Source organism: Protopterus annectens, chromosome 2.part2 (assembly GCF_019279795.1).
Source record: "Protopterus annectens isolate FY-2018-M chromosome 2.part2, PAN1.0, whole genome shotgun sequence".
NCBI classification, from domain to species: domain Eukaryota; kingdom Metazoa; phylum Chordata; order Ceratodontiformes; family Protopteridae; genus Protopterus; species Protopterus annectens.
Window position 1 is genome coordinate 1099371410 of NC_056730.1, and position 12903 is coordinate 1099384312.

The window sequence follows — 12903 nt, forward strand, 5'->3', positions numbered from 1 at the left end:
TTGGTAGCAGACTTGGTGCAATGCTTGTGCTGTTTGTAATCCTAAAAAGGGATAAAGAGCTTGATGGTCATGTAGTTGGTATTATGTTGTCCTTTCAAGAGAAAAACTACAACTTGTCAATGTATGGTATTAGTGTAAGATATTCAGTACTTGGAAAGTATCTTTAAGAATATTTTGCTCATGTAATTTTTATTTCTCATTGTAATATGTAATCCTTGGAGCTTTTCTCCCTGGGCCTTCGCTGAAAAGGGGCAATTTTCTGCTCAGACGGACTATTCCTGGTCAACAAATGTAAAATAAATAAAATGGATATGGGAGAGAAATGATTAAACGTTGTCTGATTATGAAAATTTAGAAACAGTGATAACTTTACCCTGTTTCCATAGGGACAGGTTAAAATATCTTGGATAGGAATGGATGTGAAAGTATCACTAACTTTGGAAAAGTTAAGATAAAGGCTACATCAGTAACGTGTTGGCTGATGGAAAGAGAACTACTGATCAATTACTCTGAGCAATTTTTTGGAGTTTTTCACCCCCACTGCCTCTCAACAACCAGACCCTCTCTTGGAATTTCAGCCTATTTGACCCCTTCATTGTGCAAGAGCTGGTATGGGGAGATCAGAGTGGGTTGCCTCAACCATCCATTAAGAAGGCTAAGTTTTGTCCAGAAGTGGTTATTACTTTCATTTGTTTTTGTTTAAGAAAAGTAGCATTAGTTCTCTTGCATAATTTTTTGCACTCATTCTTTAGGCAGGAGTGTTGCCCCTGTTTGTTTGTGTTTGGCCCATGCTTTTTCTCTCTGCTTAAAAATGGATTGAATTAGTAACATTATCTTTGCCTTTTTATTACCCACCCCTTATAAAATGGATCTCTTTGACCCTTGTTGTAGCACAAAACTGTTCCATTGAGTATAAGATGATAGGACCATCACCTTATGAGTATAAGTATACCTTTGTGTCAACATAACATCTACAAATTAAAAAAACAAAAGTTTTTGCTGAGGACAAGCACTCTTGCATCCTGTGTCAGGGGCTTTAACCCATTACTTTATTATTTTTACTTCACAGTAGGTGCAAATGTGAAAAAGAGGAGCAGCGTAAAAAATATAATAAAAAGTTATTCTCTCTGTCCTTACTCTTGTTTTTTAATCCACATCACAGCCTTTTTTGTCTAGTAATCATTTTTTCAAAGTCTTGTCAGTTGGTCAGAGCAGATGGCTTTCCAACATATTTCTCCTGAGTGTCCTGCATCTCTGTATTCCTATGTGCATGTGCCTCCTGCCAGTAAAAAGTAGTCCTCTAAACATCACTACACACAGTCGCAAGGTGCTGGCCAGCCTATTGTACGAGTCACTTTCCCCTTTCCTGCTGTGGACATCTTTTGTTAGTCTATGAGCTGGTGATGTCATATCCAAATAAGGTACCAACCTGTAACAAGGAGACGAAGATTGTCCTTTCCTTTGCACAGTGTTATCATATTGCAGACTTTAGGGATACACTGTGCTGTTGCAGTTGAGATGTGCAGTGATTGCCACCTTTTAATGCATCTTTTAGTTTGTGAATAAATATGTGTCTTTTTGAGAAATATTGCTGATAGATTTAATATGGCCTGAATGAAGAAAAATAAGGGATGGAGCTTACTTGAAAAATAAAAAAAATTTTAAAAACTTTGTATCTTTTTTGCCTGGTGAATCAATGGTGCTTCTTTAGTAATCGGACATCTTTATGCTGTTTATGATTAACTTGTCTGTCACTTAAAAGATCTGGTATAGCATTAATTTAATTTAATTTTCCATTAAACATAATTAAATATGTTCATAAAATAAAAAGTTCTTATATTAACAGTTTATATTTTAGTTTTTTATCTTTAAAGAATCAACATCAAATGAAGGCTTCTGTATGGACTCTGAACTAGTGTACGATTGTAATCTTAGAGTCATACAAATGAGAAAACTTACAAAACTTTCTTTGATGTTAAGCTTTTTGTATCTTTTTATTTTTATTTATTACAGGATGATGACACTAAAGTAAGACAGTGTATCACTACTCTACGAATGCAAGACTACAAGAGCTGAAAATTAAGATCTATGAAAATACAGTCTTCGTCACCTGTCAGTGTTAAACCTCCATATGAAACACATCCAAATGGCAGCTTCATTGCCATTTTTCCTGCCAAGTGGCTGACACTACAGTGGTACATTCTAAGGGCAGTGGTTTGTCTTCCCACTGTGCTTAGGCTGCTGTGCTTCCTTACTTATCCTTAATAAGGAGAATTGCCTTTTTGCTGTAGACATTATGCTGGTAACACACCTGACCATTAACGTGACAGTAGCTCCACACTGTCAGAAACAGTTTGTCAGTCCTACCATTAGCTTGCCTTAACCATATTTGCCATACCAGTGGTGCTAATTAATGTCAGTGAGCAGACACCCATAGTTATGTATGTGGTTGCAGTCACTACAGGCCACGTACTGAGATAGCCCTGGTTTGGTGTACTAATTAAATGAAGGATGGTTTTACAATGGTCAGAGACCAGATAAAGTTGAGTACCTGTGAGATGCTGCAGTATTCTGCCAGAAGGTGGTGATTGCGATGCAGGAGTGTTAAATATGTTACTTGGTGTATATTGCATTGCTCCTTGCTGTCGTTGCTGAAGATGGATACAAAATACCACAGTGCCTTGTCTGAGTGCTGCACTCAGTTGACTTTCAGTGATGTGTGTACTGTGGATGGTAGGTTTTACCACTGATGCTGACCTGCTACAAATGCCTGTGAATAAAAATGATACTTTGAGTACCACTGAACCACAACTTTCATACTTTTGAGGTAGTGAACTGTGGTGGAACTCCACATAGACAAACATGAGCGCGCACAAAAAAAAAACTGGACAATGCTCATCATCTCTGTAAGTGCCTAAGTTGTGGGTATGGGGTAGACTCTGCAAGCGTTCGTTATGCATTTTATGACTTTTTCTGAAATGTTTTACATTTTAATGTAGATGTGAACAATTGAAATATTTTACATTTTTAAGATACACATGAGCAATTAATGTGAACTTCAGTAGCTAAATAAACTACTGTTTTTCTGTTTACTTTCTTCTTCTTGTAAAGGTGAATGCAAATTATGTTATCTCAGAGTTTGCACTCCTTCTGTAGGCCGATTTGTGTTATTGCATGTCATGCATATATGTCTGCTGTGTAGGTGTGAAACTGTTCACTGTCCACATGACTGAAGTGTGATGCAGTCCTTTGGAGTCCATGTACTACTACTCATAAGCAGTTATTTCACAGGCAAAACTGAACTGGAAATTTCATTGTTAATTTTTAACTGAAATAGGCATATTGAGGTGCAGCTGTTTCTTATGAAGTTATATGTTTGCTTCTTATATGTCTGGTAAAATGGAGATGTCAACTGACTTTCGTACGATTGTAACGTGAAGTTAAGTTGGTATTATTCCCTCTTCTAATCAGTATATGACCCCTATTTCCCTAAGGTTCCTACTCTCATTGACAGATACTCATCTGTGCTAACTAATACCATGACATCACTCTCCAATTACATAAGTAGATTCTTTCCCATAACTCATACCATGACAACACTCTTCGACTGCATAAGTAGATTCTTCCGCTGCAGTCATTAGTTCTTTTTTACCACACTAACACAGTTCAGATCATCATCTCAGCTCTCACTTAAAAGAAAGCTACAGTGTTAGCAGGTCCTTTCTATGTACTTTTGGTGCTGAGAGCTTCCGAATTCCGTAGGATGATAGAAGGATACTCTTCATGGGATTGGTGGGAGCATCCCCCTGTCAGTGCTTAAAGAGTGGGATATTATATTGATGCCTAAGACTTCTTTGAGAGGATTGACCGAAACCTAGTCCTTCTAGAGGTATGTTTGCATTTTCCATTGTCTTGTGAACACCTCAAGGGTTAGAAGCATCGTCATTTAGTGAGACATAGATCCTTTTCCAGTCTAACTTGTCTGTGGAGGTACACCTTCACCTGCTGACTCACTAAATTGAGTTGAAAGGCCTTAGTTTTTGATGTAGGTGAAGTTTCTGAATTCTAGGGCTCAGCACACTCCTTATTGTAATGTTGCCTTCTTAAAAAAGGCATTCTGATACTTAAGATATTGCTTCACCTTTTCCTTGGTAATTACTGAAACCCATCCCTGAGCTTCTAGAGCATCACTGTGTTAGAGCCAGTTTTTCTAAATGTTACCTTAGAAACCTGGAGGCTTCCTCACTCTGCTGAAGTATCTCAACAGGAAGGCTGCTGGTGGCTATCAGCCCTGAGCAGATTGGATTGATGTAGTGTTTGCCCAGCTCTCTCAAGACTGACCTCCAGTTATCTCAGCTGGCTTTCAGTGTACACAGAAGCCCTTCTCCCTTCTTTCCCATTTGTAAACAGAGGACAAAGGATTAGTGTAGATAAAATCACTTTAGCTATGATGTCCTCACTGTGGGAGGAACAGACACCTTATTGAAGTTTTAAGTAGTTTTTCAGTTAAGTAGGTAGATGGATAAGTGTTTTTGCTGTAATTCAGTACATTAAACAGATCAGTTATTTAAAGGCAGTTATAGACAGTGGTGGAAGGATTTAGGGGAGGTGACCGGAGGAAAATCTGGGGGATGGGAAAACAAGGAGCCAGTCTCAAACCTTACAGGTTAGTCCCTTATATGAGTATTCCCGAAGGACCTATGAGAGTTTACTAGCTCCACAGTGTGTGGAACATCCTTCTTAGCTAAAAGGTTTTTTTTATTTTTACAAATAACCATGAGCTACTACTATATAACTATATTTAAGAAAACACCTTCACCTGAGCTTCATCAGGTCAGTCTAATAGAGTGGTTTGTAGAGGTGTATAGTTTAATCATTGAAAATGCCTGTTTTTACAAGGCTATCACCAGACTTTATCATCCTGTTTGTATCGCATGTAATATGAGAGGCTGTGTCTGCCTTTGTGGGGCTCATATTCCTTGAAGCAACTTATGAAAACTTTATTACATACCTTTTTTTAGTCTGACTTGTCCTTATCAATCCTGGTATCACCTGTAGTGTGAGAGGCTGTCTCCACTTTTACATGGCTCATATTTCCAGAAATACCTATATGTTCCTGTGGACTGGCTGTCTAGTCTATACCGTTCATCCATTTTTGAAGGGGAAGGAAGAAGGGAGGAGACCCTTTGGGCCACAGCGGAATTGGGCCTTAGGAAGTAGGTTTCTCAGGAATTTCATGTTTTAGGGAGATCTTGACCCACAACTGATCCTCCTTGGGCAGCAGATCAAAGAGGAGAAATGTGGAATGCCTGTACCATTCTGTGAGTTCCCATTCAGTAGTTTAGTTCACATTGCATGTTTTGTTTTAATGTGTATTTTTTGCCTTCTGACACCCTTGATGACCAACGTTAACATAGATTGCTTTACCTTTTAATGGCTTCAGAGACTGGTCTGGGGTGTCCTCCTATTGTTAGTGCCTACTTAAGGATTATTTTCAACCAATTCTTTTGACTTCCTAATGGGTCCTGGAGGCAGAGTTGAGAACTACTTAGAAGTCTTCCACTTGGGTTCAGGTGGAAGTAATTCGTCATATGGCAGAAGAGTACTTTACTAGATCTGCAGCAACCAAAGAGGTTCTGAACACATGTAGGTGGGTTTCTGTTCTACTGAAGGGACTGAGGCATGTCCTGTACTAGCTCACTTGCAGAAGGCAAGACTTGAGACCAACCTCTAGCTATTCATGCATCCCTTTTCTGTTGGGATGTCTGCTGTCCACTTTCTATTGGAAATCCTTTCCTTCTATGGTCTTGAACCTGTCAGTTATTGAGCCTTTGGATTATGGATAGAAGAGTTCATTCCAAGGTGATTTTCTCTTGAGGTGGTTTCACCTCCTTTATGTATCCCAGTTCTCTAGGCTTTCAGGAAGTGATCAGTAACTATTCCATTTGGGAGGCCTTGTTTGCACTCTTCCTGAGGAAGTAGTCTCTGTCCCTGTTTGTTTTTCTTCTCCAGGTTCTTTGCAGTGATCAGCAGCTAGAGGGAATGTTGGATTGATTGTTCCAAAGAATGGTGTCTGTATACTGGATAGTGGCCCTAGATTTGGGGGTGGGGCTTCCCTTAGAAGTGTCTTGTTTAGGTGGTGGTGTTTGTCTTCTAGCACCTTGGGAATAGGGGGGACCACATTTGCCTCTGCTTCTTCAGCGGTAGGTGGATTATCAGGCTTTCTGCACCACAGTGGTTTCCTCTCATTGACCTTAGCTGTGGTGCAGTCGGCTCCTTCTCTTTAGCAATAGCTACCTCCTATGCTTGCATGGGCTACCCCTGGCACCTAAGTCACTGTGGCCCTTCAGGCAACTGTCACTGACCACCTAAGCAGCCATCCTTCTACCACTCCATAATCTGCCTGTCTAGCTGGGTGTTTATCAGTACTCATTCTTCTAGCTGGGACTGGTGTGGTCTTTGGATTCTTCCTTCCCGATGGTTTTACTCTCTGTGATTTAACCCAAGTACAGTGCCAACTAAGGAGCATTCTCTGTATTATACATAAAAAAATATGTTCTTATCTTGGCACTGTTTTGTTTTACTGACCATAAGTTTACTATCCCCCAGCTTACCTGGAAAACCTACTCTACTGCCATCCTTCATATCACTGTAGTATGTGTAAACAAGCCCTGTTGGAGAAAGAATGTTTTTGTAAGTGAGCTGTGCCTCACATAATTCCCCAGTCTGGATCTTTGTCCTCATACTCTATCTTTAAATATACTATCTCCAAGACCACACCATCAAGCTGGATTATATTTCCCTTTTCTATTAGTTGGTTCAGCCTTGGAAGTTGTATATTTAAAAATCTAGGGTGTGGGGACAGACCACCCACTCAACAAAGACTTAAATCTAAGCTGCTTTCACTATCTGTATCTGGCATTCTTGGGGGTGGTGGAACAGTGTGGCCAATAAACTGGGCATTTACCAAGGGCGGAAATTAGTTTAGACCTGCTTTAATCTCATTCTCCCCATTGCCTGCTCTTCATTATCTGCCTCATACTGTGGCCATTTCCCTCCTTGTGGCTTATGTGACTGCCATCAGATGAGGGCCTGTTGTACTTGGCCCAGTGACATCACATGCTTCGAAATGTGACAATTTCCAGATATAACTGTATATAGTGCCTAGCAGACCCAAGAACACAGCTCATATTGGCAAATAGGTGCCCTCTGACCTTAGTCAGGCAGTGCACATCTTAGAGCTGAGAGATTACACCAACATCCTTCTTCCTTTGTGAGTGAGCAGGTGTTGGATGCTCGCGTCCTTATACCACCCAAACTGGTTTCTCCTTTCCTCAGACCACTGTTAGAAGGTAGGTTGTAGTTAGGGCTTCAGTCCTGTTTGCTTCACAACTGGCTTTTTATGGTGTCAGTTGACTTGCTAAGGGGGCCCTTCTTAATGGGTCAGAGATGCCCCCTAATCTTGTAGAGGTGGGTATCCCTCTGTCAACTTCTGTTGGATTTCCCTGTAAGTTTGGCAAATGTATACATATATGTCACTTATCAGTAATGGTGGTACCAAAACTTCATTGTTATTGCTGTGAAGATGGTCACTTGCTAGTAATAAGAAGGACATTTTGGCAAGAGTTAGAATTAGTGTTCCTGTGTAGTTGATGTGTGACATGATTGAGTATGTTGTCATAGGTTTACCTCTGATCCGGGGCATGGGGACTTTAGAAAAAGTTGCCATTGGCTAATTGGAGGAGAGGGTAAACCAGACTTGTCATGGAGAGTACTCGCTGAGGTCAACTGATACAGTAAGAAAGTGCCTGTTGTTGTATGTTGTATCTTTCGGCTTTTCCCGGTTAGGGGTTGCCACAGCGGAACTCTGGTCCGCTAATGATTGGCAGTAGATTTTTACGTACCGAGTTGCCAGCCCTGACGCACAACCTTCAACGAAGGTACGCCCATTCACGCATGTCTTCACACAGAAGACGCTTTAGCTGAGAATCGTCTGGTCTGATGAAGTTTGAGCACAGTCTCAAACGAAAAGCACTTAACACTATTAAAGGTTTTTGTTTTTGTTGGTGTGTGCTGCTTTGCCTGCCTCAGTCCGTTTTTGTGGATGCACAGTTTGTTCGTTCACCTTTGTGTTGGATTAGCTGAGAATCGAACAGAACAACGTTTTACTGTGAAGCGACAACGCTACCGCAGCACGACCAACATATTCAATGATTCTTTTTGTTTTTCCTTTAAAGTGCATGATTACTGCCAAACATCACTGCCCTTTTATTTTTATTGTGTTCATTTGCTGTTCATACTGTTGTCATCCATATCAGCCTTTCAAGTCATTTTACCTAGATAAGCTTGGAGTGAGTATGAACCCTTTTCTTGGGAATTGCTATCTCCTGCCTACTACAGAAAGGATAAGAAATGTATGGGGGGGGAGGGGCACATCCTCACTGCTTGGGATATGCTAGAGATAAGCCATCATCGTAATCCAGAGGGGCTTTTCATATTTTCTGTGCAGCCTACCTGTATGTGCACAGCAATGCATCAGTTTTTTATTGCCTGTTTGCCAAATGAAGTGCTGTGTGACTGCATGTGTTTAGGAACCTATACTGGAAATGGTTTAGCTGTAACTTCTCTGTGTGGGAATATTTTATCTTCTGTGATGTTTGGTCCTTTTAGCTTTGACCCCTGTTACTGATAGCCTAATTTGACAGGGTCATGATCGGCACTGCTAGCACAGCTCTAGTCTATGTGAGCAGAATTGTTTCCATATATTCTGACCTCTTTATCTGTGCAGCAGTAGCATCGCTGTTGATCAAGGTAAAGAGCTTGGAGACGAGCATCTGTTGTAAGATTAGGTTTACAAAAATCATTTTGTTTCCCAATGAAAAGGTTAGGGAGAGAAACATTTTTGTTGAGTTCCATGGTAACTTGCATGGGTGAGTTATATGGTACTTCATTTCATTAGCTAAAATTGAAGGTCTTTCTGCAGTAGCTGTGGAGAAAGAATGCATCAGCCTGTTCTATATGTTCAGCTGTCTGCATGCCCACATGTAAACCTTTGCTTCCTCAGCTGGAGAAAGCAGCTGTATATTTTCATGATGAACTTCATCCCTTATCAAGTCCATTATCCAAGATAAGGGCATGTTAAACCTCTGTTGTGCACACCTGAATGCTGCATCCTAGAGTCTAAGCTGTTGGGAAGTTTTTTTAAAGCAGGATGTTTGGCTTCAGATTTCTCCATTCAAACCTTAAAGGGCTGCACAGTTTGCTGGCAGATGAAAAAGTAAATACATAAAATAAATATTTATGAAATGGACTTGTGCGTGAATTCTGATTGATTGAGTGTAACAGTACTTTGCATTGGTCTACTGAGGATCTCCCCTTTACAAAGCCGAAATAATTCTCCTGTGTGAGTGAAGGGAAAACTTTCTCTAGTCTGTTTTTTTTAATATCTTAGCAAATCGTTTTACATCTGTGTTATATATGATCTTGTTTAATTCACTTGATCCTGCCTGTTCCCCTTACTGTTAGAGCACCATGACTGAGGTTTTGTACATTGACTTTTGCAAGAGTCCTTCTCCATGATGTCATTAAGCACATTACTGAGGCCATTCACCACCTGCAACCACACCCCCCATCTCCCTTCAAATATCTTATGACATCCATAACCTCTCACACTCCCATGGTGTTATTCATTGCCCTTTATTATCATCTAGTATGTACCATTACCACCCACCCACCAAACCTCTGCTTTCACCCACTACTATCATATAAAGTATTTTTTAAAGCAGTCATTGCCTCCCTTATTTCCCATTTACACATACACGTCTTCCCACTTCCGAATTTACCCTTTTCCACCCACACCTTTGTTCCTTTGGTTCTTAAGTTTCTAAAACAGTAGTTTTTATGTTTCTTTAACTTCTCACTCACCAACCTGCAGTTCTTCTGACCTAAATTCTTCTATTTCTCTTCTTCGTTATTTGATCCAAACATCCTACTCCACATCATGTCCCACTTCACCATCACTGTTACTGTCTTGTTGCCGTCACGTCCCACTTCACCATAACTGTCTTGTTGCCATCACGTCGTGCTTCACCATCACTGTCTTGTTGCAGTCACATCCCGCTTCACCATCACTGTCTTATTGCCATCATGTCCCACTTCACAGTCACTGTCTTGTTGCCATCATGTCCCACTTCACCATCACTGTCTTGTTGCCATCACGTCGTGCTTCACCATCACTGTCTTGTTGCCATCATGTTCCACTTCACAGTCACTGTCTTGTTGCCATCATGTCCCACTTCACCATCACTGTCTTGTTGCCATCACGTCGTGCTTCACCATCACTGTCTTGTTGCCATCATGTCCCACTTCACCATCACTGTTTTGTTGCCAGACCATCTGTAACTAGTCTTCAAATCTCTTCATCACGTTCTCATTTTTCTTCTGTACCCTGCCTCACTGACTCTTCAGCCTTTCCTCCCATCCTATTCTTTGCTCACCTCTCCAACCCCCACATTATCAACAACACTTCCTCCTCCATTCCTTGAATTCACTGACTCTGCACACTGTTCTTCCAGTGTCCTGGATTTCATTTACATAACTTCTCCCACTTCCAGCCTAGTATGCCCTAATAGGCTTCTTGCTTTGACATCCACACCTGACACATCTCCTATCATCTTATATCTATTTATCCTCATCAGTCTAGCTAGTCTGCTTGTATATTTGTAGTCATTCCTTGAAAATGTAAAGTCACCTTCCATGCCCTCTTTTTTCCACCTATGTATCATCTTCCTGCAACTTGCACTTTCCCTCCCTCATTGTATTGTAGCATGCCCTGCAGAACATTATATCCCTCTCAGTTTCCATAACTATGTTAAAATCTCTCTCCAATATTATGTGATCTCCCTCTAATTTTACTGCACATGTTTGTGTTAGTCTTTCTTAAAAATGGCTTGTCCCAAAGAAAGAATCTAGAACCACTCCCCTACCTTCTCTAATACATCTCTCCACCACCCAGTGACCTTCTTTGTACTCAGTCCTTTGTTCATCCTGTTATCTTGTATTACCAATAATGAGTATACCTGCTCCACTCTTCCCATCTTGACACTGCTCACCCCTGCCCATATGAATCCCTTGTGCTGTAAGTTACATATCTTCATTTTGTTCTGTTTCATTTCCTATAAAAATGTCAGCTCTTTTTCCTAACCAGCTTCATCAGTAACAGGTCTCACTTTATAGGATTAATCTTCCCAGCATACCATGTCCCTATCCACTTCCCATTCCCCCTCCTCTTGCAGTGTCCTGCCATTCCTCAAGATCTAGGCCTGAAGGGCCTTAAGTTGGGTCTAAAGACCCAGCTATGCTTCTTCCCCAATAAAGCATGGCGTTGGTCACAAGCAGCCACCTTGTCTACGGTGTTTGTAGATGACTCTCCTGCAGTACTACCTACCCTTAACTACTTCAGTCCTTTCCCCTTCTAGCCCTGTCTTTATGCATACTATCTCCCCAAACATCACTTTCTTTAATGCTTACACTTCCTGCCACCATTCTTTTCAAGACTTTATCAGAAGTCAGCTGCACACTTTATACAGTTATACTCTACCTTTTTCCCGTAACGCTTTTCCATAAGAATAGTACCAAACTAGCTCTCTTCCCTTCACATCTCTCTCTCCTGTTTGGTTCATAACCCATTCTGTCACCCTGCCTTAACAATATTTTTTGCAAGGGTAAATTACACAAACCTCATTAAACATTTAGCCATCCTATCACTTTCCCAGTTATTGTCATGTGCTTATTCCTATGATGTGTTGGCTCACTCTACAAAGTGCCACGCTTCAATTTTTTATTATCAAGAAAGATAACTTAAACTACAAAAGGACATAAAAAAAGCTGTTTCCAACCTCCCAGAATCACACTACAGTTGTGAAAAGTAAAACAAAAAATGCAGAGCACTTTTGGCTTGCATGGTGTAAGTGCATGTAGTGTAGACAAACTATGATTAAAAGAAATCACAGAAAAGTCACAGAAGCCTACCATTGTCAGGGTGTAGGTATGCCTTTTCATACAAATAACCTATGCATACTCTCTAACATAACTGCATAGAGTTCTTAAATCATATTTCCCCTTCTCAATTCATTTGTCACTTGACCCCACCTTACCAGTCAGTTATCCCCACTGATAATAAGCTGTCACCTAGGTTATTATCAAGGTGGACAATATCATCCTGTCATTTGATACATCATATGTTTCAGGAGGGGCAGAAGCTACAAGAAACAGACTTCCCCAACAATAATTATTACACTTCTTCCCCATTGAGGTGTCTGTACCCCAAACCACAGTTCATTAGACAGTAGCTCTTGTGGCACTTGACTTTTTATCCCATCTAGAATTAAGCAGAAGTATATCACTGTTGCTTACAAAAGTGTTAGAGTTTTTACCATGTGTTTTTTATCTTGATTCTTCTCCCCGTGTCATTGTCTTCTTTACAGTTCTCCTACTATTCATGGTGAACTGACTACCCCCAAGTACCCCACTGTAGATGTTACATAATATAGGAACTGGGTAAGACATATCTTTGGTTGCTAACCTTACTGGTTAGCCAGTGTCCTTAACCTTTATTCTTCATTTTTGTTCTATACTTCAAATACTTCAGCCCCTCTTCCTCTTCAAGCTTCTCCTTCTGAGATGCCTTTTTAACTCACCAAACTGATCAAAACCCATGGAACTAGGAAAAAGAAGAAGCAGAGAAAAAACAGCTTCTTGGAGAGAGGGAAAGCAATCCTGCAGGCATTTTGAACCAGCTGCCTCCTTCCTTTTATCCTGTCCTTGTTCATCTTGACTTCCCTTCCTCCTTTCCATTCATATGGCATGAAATGTTCCCCTAAAATACTTACCTCTTGATGAGGC

At 40.6% G+C, this 12903-nt stretch overlaps 1 protein-coding gene across 1 annotated transcript in view; it reads left to right on the top strand.

Moving 5' to 3' along the window:
• The window catches only part of PNPLA7 (patatin like phospholipase domain containing 7), a gene marked incomplete in the record, with an annotated part of 4152928 nt that extends 4149836 nt beyond the window's left edge, over positions 1 to 3092 (top strand). Inside the window, 1 exon segment of the mRNA XM_044064320.1 lies at positions 2014 to 3092. Coding sequence (XP_043920255.1) covers positions 2014 to 2076 — 63 coding nt within the window.
• Positions 3093 to 12903: the final 9811 nt, after the last annotated feature.